The 27,160-nt window shown below is 42.7% G+C and overlaps 1 protein-coding gene across 4 annotated transcripts in view; it reads left to right on the forward strand.

Moving 5' to 3' along the window:
* The window catches only part of SGK1 (serum/glucocorticoid regulated kinase 1), a 116,642-nt gene that overhangs the window by 84,575 nt on the left and 4,907 nt on the right, over window positions 1–27,160 (forward strand). The window contains exons 1-2 of one of the 4 annotated variants that reach the window (XM_051854148.2): window positions 23,843–24,070; window positions 26,803–26,878. In XM_051854148.2, the coding sequence (XP_051710108.1) occupies window positions 24,037–24,070; window positions 26,803–26,878 (110 nt within the window). In that variant the 5' untranslated portion in view covers window positions 23,843–24,036. 4 annotated transcript variants of the gene reach the window in all.

Below are 27,160 nucleotides of genomic sequence, written 5' to 3' on the forward strand. Positions count from 1 at the left end.
GCCCTTTATGATGTACAGGATGCATTCTGTAGTAAAGCTCTATGTAATGGCAAGATTTGGGGGGAACTTCTGTTTGTTTTTACCTGACCCAACATCTGAACTCACTTCACCAATGTTATCATCATGAAAGTCTTTTCATTATATCTTCAGTATCTACCATTTATGTACCATCAGGTGCAGCTATATGAACTGTGAAATATCTTCAAGTGTGGGGAGGGAACAGAGGAGAGGGTATATTTCCTACAGTCAAGGACAGAATAGAATAAAGGGAGCAAGTGAACTGCTCCAAGTTTCTCTTCCAGGACAGGGGAAGAATTGGAAAACTTAAGGTGAAGTATTCTTCAGAATACTTTATGACTGGTACTCTAGATCCAGGAGTATAATTCTTATCAGAATCTTGGGGATGGCACTTCATGAGATCAGAGAATATGCTTCAAGTTACAGAATTTAAAATTATACTCAGATATAGTGAAATCTGTGTTCTTATAGGAAATAGGGGTTATCTTCTATATACACACATGTGTGCCATAAGACTGAATGACACAATGTAGATGCTAGAAATGAAAAGTGGAGGTGAAGCAAAACAGAGCTAAAACGATTAAGAGAGTGATAATAGAGTCTTCACCTTTTTAATTTAATAGACTCTACTGGGACAGAAAACTAGTGCTGATACAGAATACTTGTATTATGCCTCACAGTTTTCTGAAGTGTGTTCACGAAAATCTAACTTAATGTTTGTAGCAACCTAGTGAAATAGGAGGGCAGCCTATGCTCCATATCCTTGGGTTAGCAATGAGACAACAGGCTGCATATGTGAGCTGATTTGTGGAGAGCTCAAAGTCAGAAAACACGAGGACCAAGATAGGATGGATGGCCAAGTGTCCAGGTATATAGTACAAAGGTACCCAAAAGAGTCTGAGGGCAAATATAGTTAAAAGCCAAGTGTATTTTGTTTTTTAAAAAAAGTTTTGAAATCCGTGCATTGTTTTTCATAAAACACATTTGAATATATATATGGATTTCAAAAATGTGTGCAGAAAATAACTTTTATTTCCATAAACTTTTTGAGCTACCTTTGTACACTTCCTAGGAAGAAGTATCTCTGTGAGAAGCAGCTTGGGGTACATCTGGACTATAATTGTTTCTTCATAAAATGAGACAGAGACTATGCCTATCAGAAATAGGAGGAGCTGAGGAAGGAAGTAAAAACGCTCTGATGGCTTTTTTTCCCCAAAGTATAAAGGTATAAATGTATTATAAACTTAATCTGTCAAAAAACTTTTCTGTCTTATTTTATGTATTTCTTTTGAAGAAAGGTGAAGAAACATGAAAGTAAATTGTTCTATATATGACGCTACATTGGTCCATTATTAATACAACACCACAATAAAAATGTCATCAGCTGGTTAATACTGCTATTAAGATCTACAACACATATACTGTGAAGAAATAATATAGAAAGAAACATTATAATTGAAAATAAATGATTCTCTCTTTTTCCTTTTTCACACTTTTCATTTCTTGCAGTTAACTTTGTGTCTTCAGAATCAATTTACCTTTAAAAAAATTAGTATTTCTTATTCATCAATCTGCCTCCCCTTCTAAGAAAACAAACCCCAGGAAGGACTGTGTAGAAGAGATTGGAATCTGTAGAGAAAATGTTGCTCAGACATTTTTAGAAACTTTAAAAATTATGCTGTAAAAAAAACTAATGCACGACATAGACATAAAAATACTTCAGATCTACTCATTGTTTAAATGTTTGAATATTTTCACATCACCAAAGGTTTACAAAGATAGAGTGTCCTTCCAGCAGAAGTTCATGTAATGAAGATCCTACTCATGACCAACTCAGTATCTCTACCTACAGTGATTTTCTTTTTTGTCCAGTTGTTTAATCAAGTACTGAGATGGAGTATTAAGATCTGCACCTGTGGTGGTGGAATTGTCCCTTGTTATTAATTCAGTCAGATTTTGCTTTTTATGTTGTGAAGCTCTGTTATTAGGCACATGCATCTTCATGATTATTGTAATTTCTTGATGAACTGATAATTTTCAAAAATTAGTATTTATTTTAAAAAGAGACATATAGACCCAGACACACACAGAAAGAGAAAGGAGAGAGAGAGAGAGAGAGAGAGAGAGAGAGAGCCATACCATCTACTAGTTCATTCTTCAAATGTCTACAATGGCTAGGACTGGGCCAGAGCCAAAGATGGGAAGCAGGGATGCAAGCCAAGTCTTCCATGTGGATGGCAAAAAGCTAATCACTTGAGCCATTCTGCTACTTCCCAGGTGCAGATTAGTAGGAGGCTGGAATAAGGAGCCAGACATGGGTTTCAAACCCAGTCATGTGACATGAGATACAGGCATTTTAAAGATTTATTTATTTATTTGAAAGGCAGAGTTACAGAAAAAGAAAGGGGAGACAGAGAAATCTTCCATCCACTAGTTCATTCCTCAAATGGTCAAAATGGAAAGGGTTGGGCCGGGATGCAGTTAGGAGCCAGGAGCTTCTTCCAGGTCTCCCATGTGGGTGGCAGGGGCCCAGAAACCTGGGCCATCTTCCACTGCTTTCCCAGACGCATCAGCAGGGAGCAGGATTGGAAGTGGAGCAGCAGCGACAGGAACCAGCGCCCAAATGGGATGCCGGTAATGCAGGCTGTGACTTAACCCACTATGCCACAGCTCTGGCCCTGGATATGGGCATCTTACCTGGCATATTAACCATTAGGTCAGACACTCATCCCTTGATCATTTGTTGTTAAGAAATGTCCCTCAGGCTGGAGTTGTGGCACAGTGATGCCAGCAACCCGTTCTGGCCTCCAGCAACTGCTGATCTATTTTCTATCTCTGTGGGCTTCCTTATATCAGGAAACTCCAATACATGAAACCACATAACACATAATCCTTTGTGACGGGTTTCTCTTACCTAACATGTTCTCAGGGTTCACCCATAGTGTACCATGTAACAGTACTTCATTCCTTTCATGGAAAAATAACATTGCGTTGTACGTACTATTCTATGGAATCACATTTTGTTTATCCATTTATCAGTTAATGGACATTTAGGTTGTTTTCATTGTTTTAGCTACTATAAATAATTCTGAGTTTGAGTCTTGGTTTTGAGTATGAGTAAAGTATGAATTTTTGTGTGTTCTCATGTTTTCTTTTCTTATAAGTATATGGACTTTCTGGATCATATAATAACATTATATTTAACTTTTTGAGGAACTGCCAACCTTTCCCAAAGTAGTTGTATCTCTTTACATTTCCACCAACAGTGTTTGAGTTCTAACTTCTCCACATCTTTGCCAATACTTGTTACTATCTATCTTTTTATTTCAGTTACCCTGGTTGGTAAGAAGTAGTGTTTTGTTGTGGGTGGAGTATTTTTTTTTAGTTTTTTTTTTTTGCCACTTAAAATTTTTTAAAATTTTAGATTAACATGAAAGGCATGTAAATTTATGGGATATATGACAATATTTCAACAGATATATAGAGCATGAATACCTTTTATGCTGATTTTCTAACATGACAAGCATTAATTTTTTTTAAGATTTATTTTATTTATTTGAAAGACAGAGCTACAGAGAGAGGTAGAGACAGAGAAAGAGAGAGAGGTCTTCCATCCACTGGTTCACTCTTCAAATAGCCACAACAGCTGGAGCTGGGCCAATTCAAAGCCAGGGGTCAGGAACTTCTTCCAGGTCTCTCATGTGGGTGCAGGAGTCCAAACACTTTGGCCACCCTCCGCTGCTCTAACAGGCCATAGCGAGAGCTGGATCAGAGGTGGAGCAGCCGGGACTCGAACTGCTACCCATAAGGCATGTGGGCGCTGCAGGCCCAGGGCTTTAACCTGCTGTACCACAGCGCCGGCCTCTTTAAAGAAATTTTAACACATAATAATGGTACATATGAATGGATACGGTATGATAATATAATATCACCATTATGCTAGCTATTTTATATGTTCCTTCTCTTCTGTTTGGCTGTTCTTTGTTTTCAAACACCTCTAAGATTATTTTTGTTTAGAATTTAATATTAATTTTATCTATCAAGTTTCTAGCTATCTCTCTTTGTATATTAGTGGTGACTCTAGAGATTACAATAAATAACTTTAAATTTTCACAGACCACTATGGAAACTTAATATTGGTCCATTTACCTACCCCCACCTTCACCCACATGCTTTACATGATGGTTGTCATATCTGTTGCCTCTATAAATTAAATAAACCCTGCAGTAGAATATATTTAAAATAAAACAAGAGAAAAAAGGAAATAAATAAAACAAAAGGAAGCCCATCTTTCATATTTACCCCACACTTACCATTTCTGACGCTCTTCATTTCTTCCTGAAGGTCCTCATTTCCCTTTAGCCTGAAAATTGTTGTTTTAGTGTTTCCATATTGCAGGTCTCCTGGCAATGAACTATCTTAGTCTTTTTTTTATCTTTATGCAACTTTCTGAGTACAAATATCTTCACTTCATTCTAGAAGAACATTTTTGCTAGCTATGGAATTCTGGGTGAATGCTAATTTTTTTTTCATCACTTTAAAGATGTTGGTCTATCTTCAGGCCTCTCAGGTTTCTGGTGAGAAGTCAGTGATATTTAAACCATTGCTAACCTGCAAATAATTTGCTGCCTTTCACTGGCTGTTTTAATTTTTTTAACTTTGCATTTTATCAGTTTGGCTAGGATGTGCCTAGAGATGAATCTATATTTCTGAAGACGTAGACTCTTCAGGTTTAGAAAGTTAAATATCCTCGTTTCCTTGTAATGTTCTTGCAATTTGAATGTGAAAGATGCACTGTTTCTCCAGGGGTTTGCACATTGCTGTATGCCCTTTCTTCTTCACATCTCAGCACTCTGAAGCTCTTCCTAACAGCCTTCAATTTTGCTGAGTGCAAGCACAAAATACAGCATCCACACTGCAGGCCAACCTAGGCAACGTGGAAATTTATGAACCTGTCCATGGATTCTTTACGAAAGTGACATTCTCATCATTGTCGCAGTATGGATTTTATTGTAACTTTTATGAATTCCTGAAATAATTTTGATAAACATGAAAGGCATGTAAATTTATGGGATATATGGGAATATTTCAACAGATAGACACAGCATGAATACCTTTTATACTTTTTTAAAAAAAGATTTATTTTATTAATTTGAAAGACAGAGTTATTGAGAGAGGTAGAGACAGAGAGAGGTCTTCCATCTGCTGGTTCTAATTTTTTCCTATGAAAAAAATATACTCCTGTGAATGGAATATTTGTATTCAAAGCCAGCCATCATCAGAGAATATTTTATTTACTCAATCTAGTTTGTAGTCTCTTGATAAACTGTCTAAATAGAATTAAATATCAGAGCTAACTAGTCCACATTGCTTAGTAGAAACAAAAAAGAAGCCGAATAGAATTCACTTGAGGGATGGGCATTTGATGCAGGAGTTAAGCATTTGCCTGGTATGCTGGTATCCCATATCAGAGTGGCTGGTGGGTTCAAGTCCTGTCTGTACTCTTCAGTCCACGTTTCTGCTAATGTGCACCCTAGGAGGCAGCAGGTGTGCTCAAGTGTCTGGGCCCCTGCTACCCTATGGGAGAACTGGGTAGAGCTCAGAGTCCTGGCTTCAGCCTGACCTCCAGATGGGAGATCTTTTTCCTGCTCTCCACTCTCCCCTCACCCTGCTCTTTCATTAAATACAATTTGCTTTAAAACACACAAAACTTACTTTGTTAAGAAGTAAGGAATTACTGAGTTGGCTTGCCCTGAAATCTGATAGAATTGCCTACTAGATTTTCATATTCACAGTCTTTTTGTGAGAGTACCAAAGGGTAAGATTGGTATGCTTCCTTGTCACATGCAGGTGTTGGCACGTAATTGGAGAAAAAAAGTCATTTTAAAAAGCCTTTTTCTCCACAATTGTAATCTAAAAGTGGCCTACACTTGTCAGAGGGAGAAAAAAGGGAAATAGAAAAAGGGAAGAAAATTAGTCACCCATACATTATCTCACCTCCTCTACTTTTGTTCATTGGGCTTAGACTCCCTCATGCATTCCCAACATTTGTTCAGACAATAAACAAACTGGCTGCACAAGTTTAGGTTTTTCCTCTTATCTTTGTTTTCAGGCTTTGACACCTGAGTTGTTTGTTTTTGTGCACTTTTGTTTTCCAGTTGCTAAGATAGTTGTATAGTCACCTAGGGGCATCTAATATCCTTGAAATCAGAATTTCAAGGTAAGGTGCATTTCCCCACACTGTCAACATGTGTTTTTCCTCACTGCTAGTATTGACAACACAGATAATCTTATTTGCTTAGAGGAAGTCAGATAATGAAGAGGTTAAATGATAGGGTTTCTTTGCTTAAGCTGGTCATTTTAGAAGAGTGCTTGTTTTGCCAGGGAAGAAAATGTAACTTCTTCACTTCCTACTCCCCCACCCCTGGGCTTTAACTTTTAGTCTCCTTTTTTTTTTAACTTTTATTTAATGAATATAAATTTCCAAAGTACAGCTTATGGATTACAATGGCTTCCTCCCCACCCCAATAACTTCCCTCCTACTCGCAACCCTCCCCTTTCCCGCTCCCTCTTCCCTTCCATTCACATCAAGATTCATTTTCAATTCTCTTTATACACAGAAGATCAGTTTAGCATATATTAAGTAAAGATTTCAACAGTTTGCACCCACATAGAAACACAAAGTGAAAATTACTGTTTGAGTACTAGTTACAGCATTAAATCACCATGTATAGCACATTAAGGACAGAGATCCTACATGAGGAGTAAGTGCACAGTGACTCTTGTTGTTGACTTAACAAATTGACACTCTTGTTTATGGTATCAGTAATCACCCTAGGCTCTTGTCATGAGTTGCCAAGGCTATGGAAGCCTTTTGAGTTCACTGACTCAACTTTTAGTCTCCTTTTAAAAACAGTTCTACCCTTGGGATTTTAAAATATCTGTACTTCTTCTATGTAAAAATTGAAAGAACAAGAACCATTGTGTAAATTTTTTTCTAGAGGGAAAAATTCAGTATTCTCTATATTTCTAGGATTCAGCATTCTTTCTTTTTATTTTCTAAGATTCACCACATTTTCAAATTTGGCCCAAATTGCTGAGAACTTAGATATCAGTATAAAGAGGCCTATCCATATTTATTCAGGAGCAGTAACAGGTTATGTTCCAAATGTAGGAATGAAACAATTTATAGTTTAAAAACATATAGACCACAGAAATATTTTTATATTTCAGAGAATATATGAATTAGTCACTGAATTAGTGCAAGTACAGGGAAATCTTCATTATATAAATATGCAAAAGTGAAGAAAATAATTTCTGGATTTTTTTATAGAAAGAAAAACACCCCATATTTATATCTAGAAACCACTTCCTTAGTCCTTTAAAGTATGGCATTAAATGGCAAAAAGCGAAATATGATAAAGGTGAACATTTGCTTACACATAAATCCTGCATGTCACAAGGCACCAGAGTATTCAAGGTAACTGTGCCTTTGCTATTACAGATAATCATTGAGTTAAAAAAAAAAAATCTGTGGATACGTGAAAATCCTTTAAGTAGACTGATTTCATTTACTCAGGTCATAACTACAAAAACAATGGCTATCTCAGACATAGAGTCATTCTACACACAGTGAATTTCTGATGCTCTTCATTTCCTCCTGAAGATCCATGTTTCCCTCTGGTATCATTTCCCTTTAGCCTGAAAATTGTGGTTTTAGCATTTCCATTTTGCAGGTCTCCTGGCAATGAACTATCTTAGTCTTTTATCTTTATACAACTTTATGAATGCAAATATCTTTACTTCATTCTAGAAGGACATTTTTGCTAGCTATGGTACCATAGAGCAGTGTGAAGCTAGGCTTTGAAGAGAACAAGGGAATAATCCTTAGAACATAAAATTACTCTTTGGCCTAAATCTTATGTATCCTCTGCCTCATCAAACACATAAATGCTGGGCAAAGACTTGTCTCCTAAGAGTCCTCCCCTTGCATTTCTTTTGAATGCCCAGCCATAAAAGCAGGACTACTGTTAAAAATCATTGAGATTATCTGTGCTTTTCCTGTGTTGAAGTTTGATTGATAATGCTCTCAACACGACAATAACTGCTAACACTCTTGGCTGGATAATCAAATAAGAGTTGACCATCAAATCAAAGTCTCCCTTCAGACTCGCATTGCCCTATGCTGGATACAAATAAAAACCTAACACGCTTGGGCAGAGAGAGATGAGAAAAAGTGGTCAAATGGCTAACACCACATCTCAATTTAGTTACCAACTCCTTGGCTATCTCCCATTACTCCCTAAAACAATTTCCCATTACTCTCTAAAATAATTTCCCATTACTCCCCAAAATAAGCACATTCAGTTCTTAACAGAGTTCCTTGGATATGGTATATATGGTATACAATCAAATATATGTTTAAAAAATGAATACAATTAGCACTCTCAGAAATTAAGGTAAAAGGAGGTCTATTTTGAAGGTCATATTGAAGACTTACTCAAAAAAGACAGGAATCCACTCTGACACTCAGATTCTGTTCTTGGGATCTCCTACTTCTCTACTTGAAACTTTCCCAAATCTACCTTCATATCCATTTCCTTCATCTTAGAACAAGTAGCCACATGATCTTCAAATTCCTGAACCACATCTCTTTTAGTCAACAGAGCACACATGGGAGATAATTAGCAGGCCATTCAAGGAGCAGTAGGAAGCTGCCCAGTTGTGTAGTTTGCTGTGGTTAGTGTGGTCAACTATTGAGCAAGGTCTCCTGAGTTAGCCCCAGACTTCACTGCATGTTATTTTTTGACTTTTGACAAATTATTTAACCCTTCTGTGCTTTTGTTTCTTTCACCTGCAGAAATGGAATAGGAAAGTTAAAGGAGATAGTAAAATTACCTAGAACTGCATGTAATATAATTAATTAGTGGTCAAATTATGTCATTTACCAGGATTACATTTACATAGGATTTATAAATTATGGATTGAAAGAAAAAACACATTTTATTTCTTCATTACTGTTACTATTTTATGCTTTACTGGATCAACAGTTTGTTGTCTTTTTTTTTTTTTTTTCCTGAACTCATCAATTTTTACAGCCAATGATGATCGTATTTTCTGGGGCTGCAGACACAAGATTGATAAGCTTCCTAGAAATAGACATATGGCTGGACTTCAGAATCTCATGCTGGAGAGAACTTTAAATCTTACCTAGTCATTTAAATAAAATTTGCATTCTTTAGCCAGGATCTGTGGAGCAAAAATACATTTAGGTTTGATTGACTTTCACCGTCTATAATGGTTTAGAGAGCTTTAAGTTCAAGAACGGGTTATTGATTCCAGTGAGTAGTGAAATGTCACTTCTAAAATCCTGTGCTTAAAGATACTTAGAGCATGTACCTCTAGCACTTGAATTATGTCTAGCAGGAAAAAAGTCTTCAAATTCAATTTTTACAATTTTTCATCTGCCCAAAATGTGAATGTGTGACTTTAGACTCAGCTGAACCCAGAGAAGCACCTCATGTGTGAATGAAGAGTTTAGCTTCCTAAAGCTATACAATTGGCTGATTTTCTTGATTGTCCAGGATTTTTTTAAAAATATTTTCACATGGTACAGATTCTTCTCAAATTACAGTGCAGTTACACCCCATAAACCCATAACTTAAAAATATTATAAGTAGGAAATGCTTGTACACAATCGACCTACCTTAAATGTAGTGCCCAGCACTACATTTGCCAAGGGCCAGGCATCATGAGAGAGCATCTTACCACATATCCCCAGCCCAAAAAAGACCTAAAATTGAAGCACAGGTTCTACTAAACAAATACTGCATTGGCACTATAGTAAATTCAAAAAGGCCTAGGTCAGACCACCTTAAGTTGGGAACTGTGTATTTTCTTCTGATCATTTTATCCAAATCACTCATTTCATGCCCAAGAACTTTTGACTTTCATAGTCTTAAAATGAGAATTAAATATAGCTAAAGTGGCACAAAGAAATTTTCTCACTTAAAAATGCAAGGAAAATAGTATAAATGCTGCAGTATAATTTTAGCAAAATCATTTTTCTCATATTTCAATGAATCTTTTCATATTAGTTTACATAAAACTAATATGGCAAAAGATTGAAAAATCTAATGATTTTAATTGTATCTAAAGTTAAAATGTCCCAATGCATTTATTAAACATAATAAAATAATCAGCCTTTAATAGCTTTATTTTGACCAAGAAAGTTATCTCATAATACATGAAAATAATGCTGTTAAAAGAAAAACTACTTTTGACAAATTAAATTGACCTGCATTTATTTGAGTGAAGAAAAATTCAAGAATTGTGCAGCCTTCAGAACCAGAATAGGGTCAAAGAGCTTTGTTGGGCAGCCCATGGGCAGAGAGTATGAGTATTTATAGACAGAGAATGGAAGTGAGATACAGAAATGGCTTGACTGGTTAGAGCTCAGAGTTTGCTTTCTTTGGGCATGGTGCGATCAGTTGGCAGCCTGTGACTGGCTGAAGCTCGGCTGCTGTGGTTGGCTGGGACTCAGCGTCGGGAAAAAAAATACTATACTCCTAAAATAAGCATTCAATTAAATTGCTGCTTAACAGGTAGGGATGCAGAGGCAGCCTCAGGCCAAATTTAGCTTAATTTAACAATATATAAGATATCAGGTTATATGTCTATCATAGGAAAAATAAATGGGAAAAGGATTTTGGATTTTTATCAGCAATAACAGGAGTACTTTTTTCAAAATATAAACAGTTTTTCACATATAAAAATACTCTATAGTTTTAAAATTGTACTTAGTGAGGAAGAGAGGCCAATAATGCATAATGAAAACAGGCTATCTCAGGAATGAGAGGGCCCTCAAAAAGGGGCAGATGAGGAGTAGGGAGTTAGGGGCTAAGGACAGGGAGTAGGGACTAAGGACAGGCAGTTAGGGGCTAAGGACAGGGAGTTAGGGGCTAAGGACAGGAGAGTAAAATGGTGGCAGGAAGGAGACCAAACCAGGGATGTTCAGAAATGAGAGCAAAATTAGACCTTAGAGAGCCACCAAAAGAATCATTTGTAAAATGAGAGTTGGTTGAATTAAATCATCTCAAAGACTCTTTCTTAAACTCCTTCATTTTATTAAGGTGCAAATTGATAGTAAAAGGAAAATGCAAGACTTAGAAACTAAGATTGGTTCAGGGTGGACTGAGGTCATTGGAACACACTCCAGCTCTCTGATCTCTGACCTTCCCTCTTCAGAAATGTATGGCAATCAGCTTTTTTCACTGATTAAAATTTTGACTCTTAGAGGAAAATGTTATATTAATAGCTAGGCTGTGCCATTCTTATGAGTTTTAAATTATGCAACACACTTGAGTTTTCAAATTTTTCTCCCTTATTTAATCTCATCTGATCTTCCAACCATCCTGTGGGATTAACAGAATGACTGTTAACCCTGAGGATTCCTGGAGAAGTTAAGCACTTTGCCCAAAGCCAAGTTGACTCCTAAGTGCTGAGACTCAGAACTGAACATCAGATCTCCTGGAAACTCTTCTAATTCTCTTTCCTTCACTTCAAAAAGGTGAGAGGGCATCTGTGCAATGGCAATAGCTTGCCTGTGGACTAGAGTTTGGGGGAAGATATAATAAGTGAAGGATTGGGATTCAAACTGAGATTCGATGCTGCCAGTAGGTGGGGGGAACTGGGAAAGGGAAGGACTTAGGGCAAATGAGAGGTTTGTTTTACAGAATTGGGACTTGTCCTGTGCCTTTCAGCCCAGCTCTCTTCCAGGTTACGCAGAAGGAGACGATAGTTCTCATCCCGGAGAACACAGATAAATTTGACAGACATGGTCAAATATGATTAAAATCAAATAAAGCCAGTTAAAATGATCTACAGTTATGTAAAGGTCTGCATTTAGCACAAATAAGGATGCATACTACAGACGTTGCCCCACTTAATGAAGGTTTGACTTGCTGTGAAAGTTATTAAAATCAACATGGAATCATTTGTGTCAATCCTGAGACAAAAAAATACATAAAGCCAGGAGGTTAGGAAAGCAGGGTTCTTATGCGTGAATGCATGGAAGTGACTATCAACCAAGCTCCACCAGAATCACAGGCCTTCACAGAGGCCACTGCAACCTTACACAGAAAGTCCTCCTGCAAGGATATCTGCTCAGCAACTGATGTCACTCTGACGTCCCTCTGGTTATAATCTTTATGACCAAGGATTATTATGTCAAAACATGTGGTGCAATTCTCTTCATTGTTGCACTTAAAATCCTCTCTGAACACACTCACAGCGACTGTGGCAAGCGTATTTCAGTCGCAGTGCTCTGCTGCTCCCACCGCCATGCTCTGCTAAGCGCGAATTCCTATCATTATCCTTGAGAGAAATCTCTGTGTACAACTGGAGATGGACGTGATATGTTGGCACTTTTTGATGGTGTGGAAGTGACATACATTCAGTATTAACCGGACTTCAGTTTCTGAATTTGGATCATTCCCTGGGGTCACGACATGCAAAGTGATCCTCGCTTGCCAAGCTGGGGAGCTGCAATGAGCACAGTGCCCAGAGGGGAAGCATGTGCGCTCCACAGTGCACTGTGCTGTCGAGCTGGGAGCTGGGCTCTTTGGTACACTGGGTGTATTCAACGCATTTTTGACTTAAGATATTTTCAACTTACAGTGGGCTTATTGGAACACACCCCCATAACCAATTGAGAAGCATCTATATTTGAATTTGAATGTTGCCATCACTAGCTATGTCACATCACACACCTCTTTAAGCCTCAGATCTTAAAAATATGTAAGGATAGTAACAGTTTTTCATAGGATCATTAAAAGATTGGGAAAATGCTTAAAAAGCACTAAGCATAGTGTCTGCTACTTAGTGTAATCATTGAATCAACGAGAGCAGTTACAATAGATGGACTGACCCGTGGAACATACAGAGAGGATCATGCTCACTTCTGTTTAGCAGTACGTCCTTGGCACCAGCATTGCACCTGGTTTTACGACAGACAGAAGAGCTATTCCTGGGCCCAGCGACGTGGCTCACTTGGTTAATCCTCCGCCTGTGGCGCCGGCATCCCATATGGGCACCGGGTTCTAGTCCTGGTTGCTCCTCTTCTAGTCCAGCTCTCTGCTGTGGCCTGGGAAGGCAGTGGAGGATGGCCCAAGTGCTTGGGCCCCCGCACCACGTGGGAGACCAGGAGGAAGCGCCTGATTCCTGGCTTCAGATCGGCACGGCTCCGGCCTTTGCGGCCATTTGGGGAGTGAACCAACGGAAGGAAGACCTTTCACTCTGTCTCTCTCTCACTGTCCGTAATTCTACCTGTCAAATAAATAAATAAAAAACTTAAAAAAAAATTTTTTTTTGACAGGCAGAGTGGACAGTGAGAGAGAGAGACAGAGAGAAAGGTCTTCCTTTGCCGTTGGTTCACCCTCCAATGGCCACCACGGCCGGCGCACTGCGCTGATCCGATGGCAGGAGCCAGGTGCTTCTCCTGGTCTCCCATGGGGTGCAGGGCCCAAGCACTTGGGCCATCCTCCACTGCACTCCTGGGCCATAGTAGAGAGCTGGCCTGGAAGGGGGACAACCGGGACAGAATCTGGCGCCCCGACTGGGACTAGAACCCGGTGTGCCGGCGCCGCTAGGTGGAGGATTAGCCTAGTGAGCCGCGGCGCCGGCTAAAAATTTTTAAAAAGAAAAAAAAAAAAAAAAGAGGAGCTATTCCTTTAAAAAGCTTAATGAATTTATTGGAGCACAGCCTAAGGAAGAACAGTCAATGAGAGTTGATAGTGGTAGAAGCTACCTTTGGAGTAGAGATGATTTCACTGACAAATTAGAGAGACGTCAATACATGATTATCGGGAATATCAAAGGGGGAGTTTGTGTTCTTTAAGGTCCTTGTGACCCCAGGAGAATTGCTCATGATTCTGTGAATAGCATGAAATGCCTCTGGCAGTGCTGTTCAAATAAAAATATCAACTTTTATATAGAGCTTCAAACTTTAAAAAACAGGGAAAGCACATTTAGTGTGCTGGTCATGCACTGTCCTTCACAGAATGCATACATGAATATAACATGATATGAACTCAATAGTGCTAAAGTGAGCAGTGCATACATATGAGGTTGTTGAGTTGCTTTTAGAAATGGCAATGATTCTGCAATAATTCCACTACATGCCTCCACACAATCTCTTTGTGAGACAAGTGATCAGGATCCGAAAGCAATCAGTGAAAATCACAAAGCGTTGCTCTCTGAAGAAAAATAATTGGCTCATTTGAGAAGATAAGACCTTAGATTCAGTGGTGATCTAATTCATTCTGTGTTCTAACAAGGTTATCTGTTTTAGGTATTTTTACTATTTTCCTGGAAGGAACGTAGCTATTAATAGTGTGTTTGTTATTATTGAATGCCTCTTTGATATCTTCATGTAAAGACAATTTCTAGTATATTTAGTGTGTGCACTGTTAATTCTAATTCTCTAAACCTGCTTTGGAAAGAGATGGAAAAGGTTCACTAGTCCTGGCGAATGTACAAGGTCCTTGAAACCTTTCAGAAACCTGTAGTCCTCAAAAAGATGGAAGCCCTAAGAAAAGAGAACAGGAAAATGGCAGAGATGGGAAGAAGGAGGCAAGAAGGAACAGAAGTAAACGTGGTTAGACAGAAACAGTGCATGTCAAGGTCCGTTCCTGCTCTTTAGCTTTTTTGTCCCATAGCAAAAGGATAAAATCATCACTGGACCCTCAGTGATGATTAATGGTCATTTGCTCTGTACAATGTCATCTTTTTTTTTTTTTTTTTTTGGACAGGCAGAGTTAGACAGTGAGAGAGAGAAAGACAGAGTGAAAGGTCTTCCTTCCGTTGGTTCACCCCTCAAATGGCTGCTACGGCTGACACGCTGAGCCAATCTGAAGCCAGGAGCCAGGCGCTTCCTCCTGGTCTCCCATGTGGGTGCAGGGCCCAAGCACTTGAGCCATCCTCCACTGCACTCCCGGGCCACAGCAGAGAGCTGGACTGGAAGAGGAGGGAGCAACCGGGACTAGAACCCAGGGTGCCGGCACCGCAGGTGGAGGATTAGCCTGGTCAGCCACGGCGCCGGCCACAATGTCATCTTACCAAACCTCTATTGACAAATAACAAATAACATTATAGTAGTAACATCTTTAAGTGACCATATTTATTTAGTTTGAAGAATAGACATTTATAATTCCCATCTTTTGTTATATATTTAATTTCTTCTCTGTAATTTTCTTGTGGGCTTACAAAAAGCTTGTTTTTTATCCCTTGACCTTCCATGAAGTGGTGATTGTGAAGCATAGTTAGTATTATCAGACACAATAGGAGAGGTTAATATATCCAAAACTGTTAGCTCCAAACCATAAAATAGTTATTTTGGGATAAACAATTTGTTAAAATAGCAACTCAGAAACAGTTCTTCAAAACATGTCTGATGCTAGGATGATGGTTCTCAGAAAGTTAGCCTATGAAGGTGCTAATCATGGGAGTCCTGGTGCTTATAGAAGGCAGACGGCAATGACAGAAACCAAACTGAACTTACTCTCATGAACTGGTCTAGAGTAAACATCTACCACTGGACTGTGTTGCCTGAGCAACGAATGGAAGTTTTAATGTTCATCTTGAGTTTAAAGCAGAGAAATAAAGACAAATAGGAGAAATTACAGTGGGATCAGAATAGAGAGGATTCACTCACCAAACATCTACCAAACAGAAACATATAGTAGGAAATGAATAAAGAACAGTGCACAAAATATCTCTGCTTGCTCATTGTCTCTAATTGCTAGGAAAGTGTAAATATGCACAGATTCCTAAATTCCTGGATAAGCTAAGGGCGTTGTTGCTAGTGATAGGATACCCGGTGGTGGCTATTGGAGGTTTTGATAGTTGGGGATGAGATTTAATACTTCAAACTAAGCTACATGGAAAATGAGATTCTTGGCATGTTTCCTACAATTTTAGGAGTAGCGATTTATGGAAGCATAGTGGATGCTCCCTGAAGTGATAGATATCACAAGTTCTCTCTCTCTCTCTCTCTCTCTCTCTCTCTCTCTCTCTCTCTCTCTCCTTTTCAGAGCATTTTAAGCATGCAGGGACTAAGGTTTAGCATATTGGGTATTTGGCAACTCCACATTGTCAATGCCTTTCGTGGTTTTGCTCAATATTTCCAATATATTAAGGGTATAATCAGCGTAATTAGGGTATTCTATGCTTGAGAGACTGATGCAGTGCCCAATTGCTATAATTTTAATAGGACAGGGCTCCTGAACTCATGTAGATGATTAAACCCCAAAGCTGTAAGTCGATGGTACTTAAAGGGTGGAAGTTTAATTCAGTTATGGTGTCTAGAAGGTGGGCTGGAGCGAGATCCTTAGGTAATTAGGAGTGTGCCCTTGGAAGGTAGAGCTCATGATGGGCCTGGTTATAAAAGCCTGGGTTGAACCTAGCTACTGTCTCTGCTTCCTGGATCACCAGGTGATCCTTTTCCATACACACCTCACCATTGCCATCCCCGGCCTCATCAGATAGCCAAACCAATGGGACCTGCCCAGTCTTGGACTATCAACTTCCAAGACCATAACCCAAATCTGGCAGGACCCAGACTCTGTTTGGGTGAAGGTTTGGGTCACTGTGTCAGGTGGGGAACCACAAACAGCTGAGCAGCTTGCTGAATGCAAAGGAGGTGCAGAATGGTTAGCAGAAGGTTGTTATACCTACCAGCTCCATGACCACTGACAAGTTATAGAAAAAAGAATGATTATTGTCTTATTTCCCCTCCTAACTTGTTAAGAACACATTTGTGTCTATATATACAGTGTGTTTATTAAGCAGCTATCTTCATTTTTATTCCTCTCTTATTCCTTTGTCATGTAACACAGGATATATTGCTTTTAAAGCAGTATTTAAGAATACATCATGGTATTTAAGACATGTGATATCAAAAAAGAGTAAACATTACCAAAGGACTTTTACCTCCCCTTCTGGGGAAGGAATTAGCATATTTCAGTTGAAATAGGATAGTTGCATTATTTTAAGTGGAAAAATACCTTGTTATTGTGTTTATTTAGAGGTTAAGTATGGTTTGAAAGACACCTGTACATGCCAAACTGACAAAGTGTGGACTTTTAATGGTGAATTTCTAGGTCTTGATTGGGCTGGATTAAGGAATCGTTAGAAAACTGGTAAAACATTGCCTCTAGACGTGTCTGTGAAGACATTTCTGGGGAGACTGGGATGTGAATCAGTGAATTGGGTGGCAAAGATTTGCCCGCAGTGTGAGTGCACCATCCAATTGACTAGAAGCCCAGATTAAAACAAAAACAACAAAAAATGGTGAAGAGAAGATGATTTCTTCTCTGAGCTAGGATACTCTTCCAGTTCCATTCTTGGACATCAGAATTCCAGACTCTCCAGGACCTAGACTCTAGGACTTAAGCGAGCAGCCCCCTTTCAGCATCAGACTGAGAATTATGATGTCAGCTTTCCTGATAGTGAGGCTTTTGGATTGAACTGAGCCATGCTACCAGCACCCCAGGGTCTCCAGCTGGTAGAGACTCATGGGAATTCTCAGCCTCAATAATCATAGAAGCCAAGTCCCCTAATAAATCCCTCTCATCTGTCTAGCGGAATATAAATTGACATTCCTAATCTGAAATCCAAAATGTTCTAAAGGCTGAAACTTTTTTGAGCACCAGCATGATGCCACAGGTGGAAAATTCTGCGCCTGACATCATAGGAGGGGCTGCAGTCAAAATGTATGTGCATTGAAAGTACTGTATAAAATTCCCTTCATGGGGAAGCCATTTGGCACAGTGACTTAAGTCCTCACTAGGGACACCCACATCGCAAATCAGAGAGCCTGGTCTGAGTCCCAGTTTTTCTTCCAATCCAGCTTCCTGCTAATGTGCATTCTGGGAGACAGCTGTTGATGACTCAAGTACTTGGGTACCTGCCACCCACGTGGGATATCCACATGGACTTTCAGGCTTCTGGCTTCAGCCTGGCCCAACCCTGGCTGTTGTGGGCATTTGAGTAGTGAGCCAATGTTTGGAAGATCTCCTTCTTTCCCTCTCTCAGTTTGTTTCTCTACCTTCTGGGGGCCCAGAACTACCTCATCTGGTTTCTCTACCTATTTTAACTCCCTTCAGGCTAAGGGTACAGGTATTTGTGAAGCATAAATGAAGTTTGTATTTAAAGCTGGGTCACATCCCCAAGATATTTGCAAATATTCCAAAATCTGAAAAAAATCTAAAATCCAAAGCACTTCTGGTCCCAAATGTTTTAGATAAGTGATACTAAACCTAGATACATATCCTATTGGTTTCCTCCTTCCCCTCCCTGCCCCCAAGAACCCTGACTAATACAGGGGTAAAGAGGAAATTGGGTAGCAGTGTTAAAAGGAAAAAAAAAGTGGATATACTTATCTGACTTGTTGGAAGATTCTCTGTGGTTCTTGGAATAAGAGACTAAACTGGAATTTGCCCAAACAAGGCGAGAAAAGGCTGCAAAGTCACCTTGCCAGTGATACAATTCTGTGAACTTTTCACTATGTATATTCATCATTGTCTTTAGGAAGAGAGCATCAAGTTTTATTTTCTTGAAAAATTGCTACTTATTGCGATTGTTTGTTGGTCACATTGGATGAAAAGAACAATCTTGATTCAAAATCTTCATTTTACATCATCCCTAAAGGCTAGGATAGTCTTCTGAAGTAACTGGTGAGCATATTATGTAATATACAATGAAACAGTGAATCCTGAGGGGTTTTCTTATTTGGTTTGGTATATTGGTTTCTGTTTCTAGTGGGATATAAAGTCTTTGCTGTGGAAACATATCCTTGATTATTATGTGAAGGGAAGAAAACAAAATACGGCTGAGAACCAACCATGTGCCCAACAATACAGAAGGGGCACATTATTAAACCATTTCATTTCTCAGGCATTTCCTATGGCAAGACCCTCTTTGGAGCACCAAAAACAGAGTGGATAATAAGACAGGTACAATCCCCAGCTCATAGGGATTACTTGCTAAATAGGGAACATCAACAACAAACCCAAGAAGATTGTTGGAGACTCAAAGTCATATACAGGTCATTAAAATCTGGTGAGTGACAAAGGATGGCCTGCTGATTTCTTAGGTCCTCCACGTAAGTGACATTGACTTGGAAATCTAAGAGGTGACAAGGAGCCAGAGGAGGAAAGGTAGGAGGTGGAGGGCCCAGCAAAGACAAAGAGTCTCAGCAGACTCCAGCATGGTGTGGGAAGGGACACAGAACATTCGATGGAGTGAGCACACAGGGAAAGCCAGGGAGAGGAAAAGAAAAGGTTAAGAGAGGCAGGCAAGGACCTGACTGGAGAATGTTAGGCAAGTGAGAAACATGAATTATGCTACCTGGCTTCAAGGAACTCAAAGTCCAGAGAGGTGCCTGGGATTTAAAGAACCGAGAGCATAAAATTCCTGACTCAGAGCAGCAGTGGAAGGTGGGTGTCTGTGTGTGTGTGGGTCCTAAGGGTTTGAGGTCAGGTGCATTATTGCAGGAAACCAGATGAGGTAGTTCTGGGCCCCCCAGAAGTTGCTTAGGGATTCATTTTTTTTCCAGATATCACAGAACTGTGCATATCAGAGCTGCAGGAGACCTTCTAGCTTCTTCCTCACTTGAAAAAGAAGATATTTCAAATGGTCTGACATGCCCAACGTGAGAGTGTAAGGCATAGCTGGGCTTCAGGAAAGCAAAAATACTGGATCTGTAAGCTCACCTTTGCTCTTCGCAAAGCACCACTCACAGTGGGAAAACACAGACCATGCACTCCCTGAGAGCAGCAATGCTGCTTGGACATCCTTAATAGTCCACTGGCTCACTAAAGTGCCTGCCACGAAAGAGGTGCTCCATGGCGACCTGGAAGAGGAAAAATAACAGAGATCAGTGTCAGCTGGAGCCGGCTCCTCTTGTCTTTCTAGAGGATGAGCTGAATAACCTAGAAAAATGGTAGGCAGTGCCTGGCCTTCTCTGCTATTCTCAGCAAGCCCATGTCTGCCTTCTACCATTTCCCTCCCACCTTGAGTAATTAAAAATTTCTTTTAGTTGGTTTTTGGGTTAGTCTTTGCTTTTTTTTAACTCCAAACTTCAGCCTTTACTTCAAACACTTGGTGAGCAGGTTATCATGGATTTAGTTCTTTGATCCAGCACGTTCTGGAGCATTGTCTGTGGGGGAGACAATGGAGCTAGGGGAAGTTTGAAGAACAGATAGGATAATCTTTCAGGTCTCTCTTGGAATTCCTATCACACAGGCCTATCCTCGGCCCAGAAGATTAAGTGGCCTGTGCTATACATGAGGTTTTATTGTTTTTTTAACTTATTTATTTGAAAGGTAGAGTGATAGGACACAGAGAGAGAGAGAGAGAGAGAGAGAGAGAGAGAGAGACTCTTCCATCCACTGGTTCACTTCCCAAATGGTTGCAACTGCCAGGGCTGTGCTGAAGCCAGGAGCCAGGAACTCCACGTGAGTCTTCCTTGCGGGTGTCAGGAATCCAAGTTTTTTGGCCATCATTTGCTGCCTTCCCAGTTGCATTGGCAGGAAGCTGAGTTGGAAGTGAAGGAGCTGGGACTTGAACCCGCACTCTGATATGGGATGCAGACATTCTCAGCAGCAGCTGAACCCAGTGCACCCCAATGCCAGCCCCTGACACATCACATTTTCTCTATGAGATTCCAACTTGTAGGAGGCACTTACCAAATTCTTTACTTCTACTACTTTTCACAATGTATTTGCGGTAAGTATTAGTATCCCCCACTAGGCAGATCACAAGACAACAGCTTAAAGACTACCTCAGGTGAGTTCTCGCAGGTGGTGATTTCAATTGTAGCTGACTAAAGTGTACCACGAAGAGCCAGCCAGCAGCCTGCTGCTGACAATCCTGAGCCTGCGGGGGAAGTGACATAAAAATGGATGTGGCAAACAATGATCAGGGTTGCAGTCCAAAGAGGCTCGGGAAACTGCTACACATTAAAATCATGTGAATCAGCCTTCTGCCAGCCATCCCTGTCTGCTGCTTCCACGGCTGGCTTTTGTTGCTGCAATTTGTAGGCTCCGTGTCCAAGAAACAGTCCTTAGGGAAGGCCTGAGATGCTTCTGTGCTTCTTGTTAGATTAATTACAGGATCAGAAATGGGAGAGGCAGAGGAAGACATTTACACTGAGCGAATTAAAGCTTTCAGATTGCACATTTGTTTGATAAAAGCTGTCCGGCAAAAAGATAGACCCCTTATTTACTATTGGCACGTTGTAAATAAAGGGTAGGTGCATGTTGGTTACAGCTAGTATATGTTGTAGAAAGATCCCAAGTGCTGTGCTGCCAGAACCGGGGGCCTGTAAGGGAAGCAGATGTGCACATGGGTTCACCCCGGACAGAATAGAGGGAAAAGGAGACAGAGCAGGCTAGAGTGAGTGGGGCCCCCAATCTCAACAGTCTGACGTGTCCTTGCCATGGAGTTTGATGTTTTAGCATCACAAGTTAACTTCTCTAAGTTGGCAAATGGCCTTTTACAATGCTAATGCCTAGCAATAAATCTATGTCAAGGACACATAAGGCTTTCAATAAGGCTTAGTTTTCTTGAGTTTAAAAAGTCACAGAAAATTTTGAATTTTTACTTAAAGACTTTTCCAATTCATTCTTCTATCTAGACCAGTGCATCCTTTTTCATAATCATATGGAAAGTTCCCTGGACATCATTTTGTAGGTCAATTCTAAGAGCGAAATATAAAGCTGTCAAATATACATCACTCCTTATCCTTCATACTGTATTCCAGTTGATGGCTAGTTCTTATTTTTATTTCTTGTTCATTGGATTATGCTAAATCATAATTTGGCAACGTTCCAAAGAAGAGGTGAGTTTTCAGCCTGTTGTAGACCCACTGGTTTCTTGCCACCTTGATTTTTCTTCCAGGAACTTCTATTGACTTTCCCTGTAACCTATCCCCAATTAACATAAAAAAACTGCAACAAAACTTTGCCCCACCCTCCTATCAGCTTTCCTGTGGTCTCCCTTTTCTAGAAGGATGGCTGTAGAACATTGGTGTTATCACCTCTGTTTTGAAAAAAAAAAAAAAAAAAAAGGCCTGCAATAAATGATGCATATGGTTTTGTGGGTTTAATAACTCTTAACACTATTATTATAGGTAGTATGTTCTTCTCTTGGTTATCTACTTTATTTATAACCTCCATAGCTAGTTAGTTACCCATGAACAAACTCATTTGTCCTCATCATTTTATGTTTGATGAACACAGTTTAAAAAAAAAAAAACAGAGAGCAAGAAAAAAAAAGAGAGATATATACTTGGTAACTCCATTCTGTTGCTCTCTAGAGTAATAATCATTTTTTCTGATCTTTACATTTTCTTTGAGGATGCTTCAGGGAATGGTTTCTGCATTCATCAATCAATGAATTGAAAAGCATGGGAACCTAAACTATGCACAAAATTGTTCTAGAATTTATGGCACTTTGAGCAATAAAAATTGCCTTGTCTACGGTGGAAAATATTATCTCTGGAAACTCAAGACCAACATAGCTGACATATTTTAAGAGTAGCCCAGAGTGGATATATTTAAGTCTTATAAAGTGTTTTTTTCAAAATATCTCTTCTAATGTATAGAGAAATATCAGTGATTTGTGAGCCTTTAAATTATATGGCCATATTCTGGTAAAGCCTTAAGGTTTCAGTATTCATAGTCCACCACTAAAGAGAAATAAAGTAGAGAAGCAGAAAACAGTTTTCCAAAGTATTAAAATATGCATGCACCAGAAAATGTTTTGGTGCAAACTTTACAAAGTGGTGAGTGATTTCCATTGGGGAGTTTTAATTGCAGTTTTCCCAGCACGAGGCATAGCTGTGAGACGACTGGTTTGGGCGACTCGGGAGGTAACCAGTCTATCTCAGACCAAATCTTCTATATGATCTTTGAATGCAGAAAAGTGTGGTCTAGAAATTCTCTGAAGTGATTAAACCTCAGGAGGCAAGGCAGGGAAAGCAGGCGCGTCTGCAGTTCTCCCGGAGAACTCGAGCGCCCTCTAGGTTGCAGTTCCAAGAGCAGTTTGGCGAGGCACTTCAGGCCACTTTGCCACCAGGGAGGAAGAAGGAAGGGGCAGGATTGCTCCCGGTAGGAGGACTATCTGACCCAGAGAAAGAGACTGGCGACAGGAAGGAAGAACAGAATAGCAGCCACAGGCGACCCAGAGACTGCGCGGTGCTACCCGGCGCGCGTCACACACAGTGCCCTGCCTCCCCGCCCCGCTCACCGCCGTGTGTCACCTTCCTGTTCGGAAGCTTTAGTAGGTTGCTGGGACAGAACAGGGGGCGCCTGCTCCACCCATCAGGTATCCGGTTGGAAGAAAGGCCAGTCTCAACAACTTGATTCTCTCGGGTTAAATGATAAGTTTAGCTGGCCATTCCGTCTCCAAGCGCTGAACGTTCGTGTAGAGGGAGGCAGAAGCCCATCAGACATTCCTCTTCTGCTCTAACCACAAATCATATGGTTGTGTGTCTTCTCCATTCCACTGAGAGCCCTCTCACTCGAATTTCACGTCCCTCCTGGAACGCATGCCGCCGATCTTCTCAGAGAGAATGAACCCTGTGCATATGTTTTGAATTTTTTTCTGCACTGATTTGTGATGTTAATCAGTTAAGTTACATTTCTTGTGTGTCTTAGTGAGGGTGTAATAAACCTAGGACGCTGATGACTGTAATTTGCTGGATGATGTTGCAAGGGGGGGGGGGTTGGAATAAATGGCCCAGTGATGAACTTTGCAGCTTGCTCCCTTCCTGTATGTAAATTCCCTAGATATAAAGTGGGGTTCGCAGCAGAACCGGGACAGCTGGCCTCTGGCTCAGCCTCCCTTATCATCTCAGAGACAGAAGCAGGGAGGCAAGTCCCATCACAAGTGAGCTTTACTACCTCCAGCCTCCAGAAATCAGTCCTCCACCTTATATCCTGGGCAGCTTGAAGAATGAAAGAGGAGGCTATCAAATCCCCTTTGAAAGGTTAGTGCTTTCCGAACTCTGATTTGGATGGAGCCGGTAACACAAGGATGCCCAGAGGTTTTGAAATTACTGGGCATGGGCCAGGCACCTGTGAGGAGCAGGGAGGGGGGGAAGGGCGGGGATTTTGATTTCTTAATTTAGTGTTTTAAAACAAAAGGCAAGACTCTTCGGGCAGATTGATGTTTGTAGGCAGTCTGAGTGATGTTTGCTGTCTTGTCAAGGCAAGACTTGGCGAGGAACAGGTGGGAACAGGACCGGGCTGGGTTGGTTGACTGGCAGAACATGGGCCAGGGGTACAATGGCAATAGCTGGTATTCTGGGCAGAATCTGTTCACAAGGAAGCAGACACGGGCCAATTACTATGATATGGAATTACCCAAACCTTGCTTTAAGTTGGAGCCCGTGCTGTGTTAAGAGAGCAGCACTAAGCAAACTTCATCAACCAGTCTCCAAGAGAGAGAAGGATGCATGCTCTCTTCTCCCGAGCTGGGGCTGTTGCGACCGAAAAACCCAAGCAGGATACCAGACTAGATCATTTTAGGGCAAACGAGGTGGCTGTGCCTGCACAACAAATCCTTGCCCAAGACCAAGGGAAAAAGCGCCTCGCAGGCTATTCCTGGGTCGACAGCTGGTGTTTGGGAGTGTGGAGGCTCCAGTAGGCAAACTCTAAAATGGCAGGGCAGCAAGGGGTCAGGGCAGGGCAGCCACCGCAGACGGCAGCGGCGAGCGCCAGGTACCCGGCCCAGCGAAGAGGGGGAACTTGCAGCCGTCTCTGCCGCTCCCGGCCAGGTCTGAGCCAGAGACACCCCCCGGCCAGCGCTGGCGCGCGTCCCCGCGCCCGCGGTTGGGCTGCAGCGCCCCGGCGGCTCCCAGCGACGGGGTTACTGGAAGGCAGCGGCCTCGCCGCCTGCACAGCCCGGCCGCCGCGGGCAGCCTCCAGCCCCGGTCCGCGCGCCGGAGCGCCGTCACCGGCTCGTCCCTGTGGGGGTGCAGGAGACGCCACTTTGCGGGAAACAGCCCAACGCAGGCGACTCTGCGGGCGGCAGGGACGAGGAGGGCAAACGAAGGGATTCTAAGACAGGGTAGCGTTGACCTTGCGGAGTTCTGAGGCGGCAGAGCAGCGGGCGCGGGCCGGGCGCCGCCGCCGCCCTCTGCCGCCCGGGTCACGCCAGGTCCGCGCCGCCGCCGCCGCCGCCCTCACCGGCCTCCTCACGTGTTCTCGGCGTGGCGCGGATTAAAATGCAAGGGGGAAAAAAAGTGCACGCAAAACGGACAGAATGTTCTCTAGAAATTACAAAAGGGGTGGGGGGGGGCTGCAGATTGCACTTTGTCTTCAATGCAGAGCCGAATTTTGCTTCCGCCCCCTCCCCTACACATTCCTGACTCCCCTCCCCCCCCTTTTCCCTCCTTCTTTCCTTCCTTCCTCCTCTTCCAAGTTCTGGGATTTTTTTTTTTCCAGCCTTGCTTGGTTTTGGCCAAAAGCACAAAAAAGGCGTTTTCGGAAGCGGCTCGGCCGTGCACAAGGGCCATTTGTTTGTTTTGGGACCCGGGCAGGAAATCTTGCCCGGCCTGAGTCACGGCGGCTCCTTCAAGGAAACGTCAGTGCTCTCCGGTCGCTCTCGCCCGCCGCCCGCTGCCCATGGGGGAGATGCAGGGAGCGCTCGCCAGGGCCCGGCTCGAGTCCTTGCTCCGGCCCCGCCACAAAAAGAGGGCCGAGGCGCAGAAAAGGAGCGAGTCTTTCCTGCTGAGCGGACTGGGTAAGCGCGCCTCGGCCCCCGCGGGGACTTGGCTCCTCCGGTGCGCGCGGGCGCATGGCTCCGGCCCGGTTCTCGGGCTCGGGAGAAGGGGTGGGGGGTGGACGGAGAGCGGCGTGACCGGGCGGCGGGAGCGGGGAGGACCGGCCCGGGAGCTCCGGCCCCGCGCTGACCCTGCAGATGAGGGCGCGCTGAGACGCCTGCGCCTGAGAGAACTCCCGGGCGGTCGCACGCTCCGCCCGGCCTCGGCGGGGAGGAAACCGGGGGGCGCCGGGGCGGGGGTCCCGGGCTATCTATCGCCGAGAGAGTGCAACTGCGGGGGAGGGTGTGGGCTCGCGCAGGGCCGCCGGCCCGCCGGGCTGCGTCCGGAAGGCAGCTCGGCGCTGCTACCCTGACTTCCTCGCCGAACGGAATAAATGAGAAAAATGGAAAATTACTCCGCATCCTTTCCCGCCACCTCCGCCCGCGCCCCGGGGCGCCGAACACTGGCGAAACTGCCCTCCCCGGGCGGCTCCCGAGTCCCCCACCTCCGCCCGCGGCTCGCCCTCAGGCTGGGGACAGAACCGCCCGCCGCGGGCTGCCGTCCCGCCGGGACGCGGCGCGGCGGCCGGGGGCGGGGCCTGCGCTGGGGGGCGGGGCCGCGCCGCTCCTTTGTCGCCGGTCGGGCCCCTCCCCTGCCGGCGCAGCCTTTATAAAGCCGGGCGCGCGGCCCGAGCGCAGAGTTGGCTGAGCCGGTCTCTCATTCCCAACGACTCGCTGTGGTCTCACCGTGGCGATGACCGTGAAAACCGAGGCTGCTAGGGGCCCCCTCACTTACTCCAGGATGAGGGGCATGGTGGCCATCCTCATCGGTGAGTGCAGGAGTCAGGCCGCCGCGCGGTGCGAGTTTTCGGAAGGTCGCGGATCACGGAGTGTGTGTGGCGGCGGACGTTACGAAGCCATCTGAGCATTCGTTTATTTCTCCTCTTTCATTCACAGCGTTCATGAAGCAGAGGAGGATGGGCCTGAACGACTTTATTCAGAAGATCGCTAATAATTCCTATGCGTGCAAGCAGTAAGTTCGGGTGGGATTGCGGGAATTAAAGTCAGTAGCGCCGGCAGGGTAGCAGAGTCGTCTCCCCTCGCTGGGTTACGTCGGGGTGGAGATCTCATTTCTCCTCAAATCCTGGTTTACTTGAGACGTTTTTAACACGGAGACGGGCTTGCCTCCTTGTCGCCCGCCCTCCGCGTGAAAAACCACCTCAATTTCTGTACACAGCTGGGCTCACTGTTGGCTTCAAAGGGCCCAGTAGATGATTTTGGGTGTTTGCAGTTGAAGTCCTGGATTCTCCGGGGA

This window comes from Oryctolagus cuniculus, chromosome 5 (assembly GCF_964237555.1).
Source record: "Oryctolagus cuniculus chromosome 5, mOryCun1.1, whole genome shotgun sequence".
Lineage (NCBI taxonomy): Eukaryota > Metazoa > Chordata > Mammalia > Lagomorpha > Leporidae > Oryctolagus > Oryctolagus cuniculus.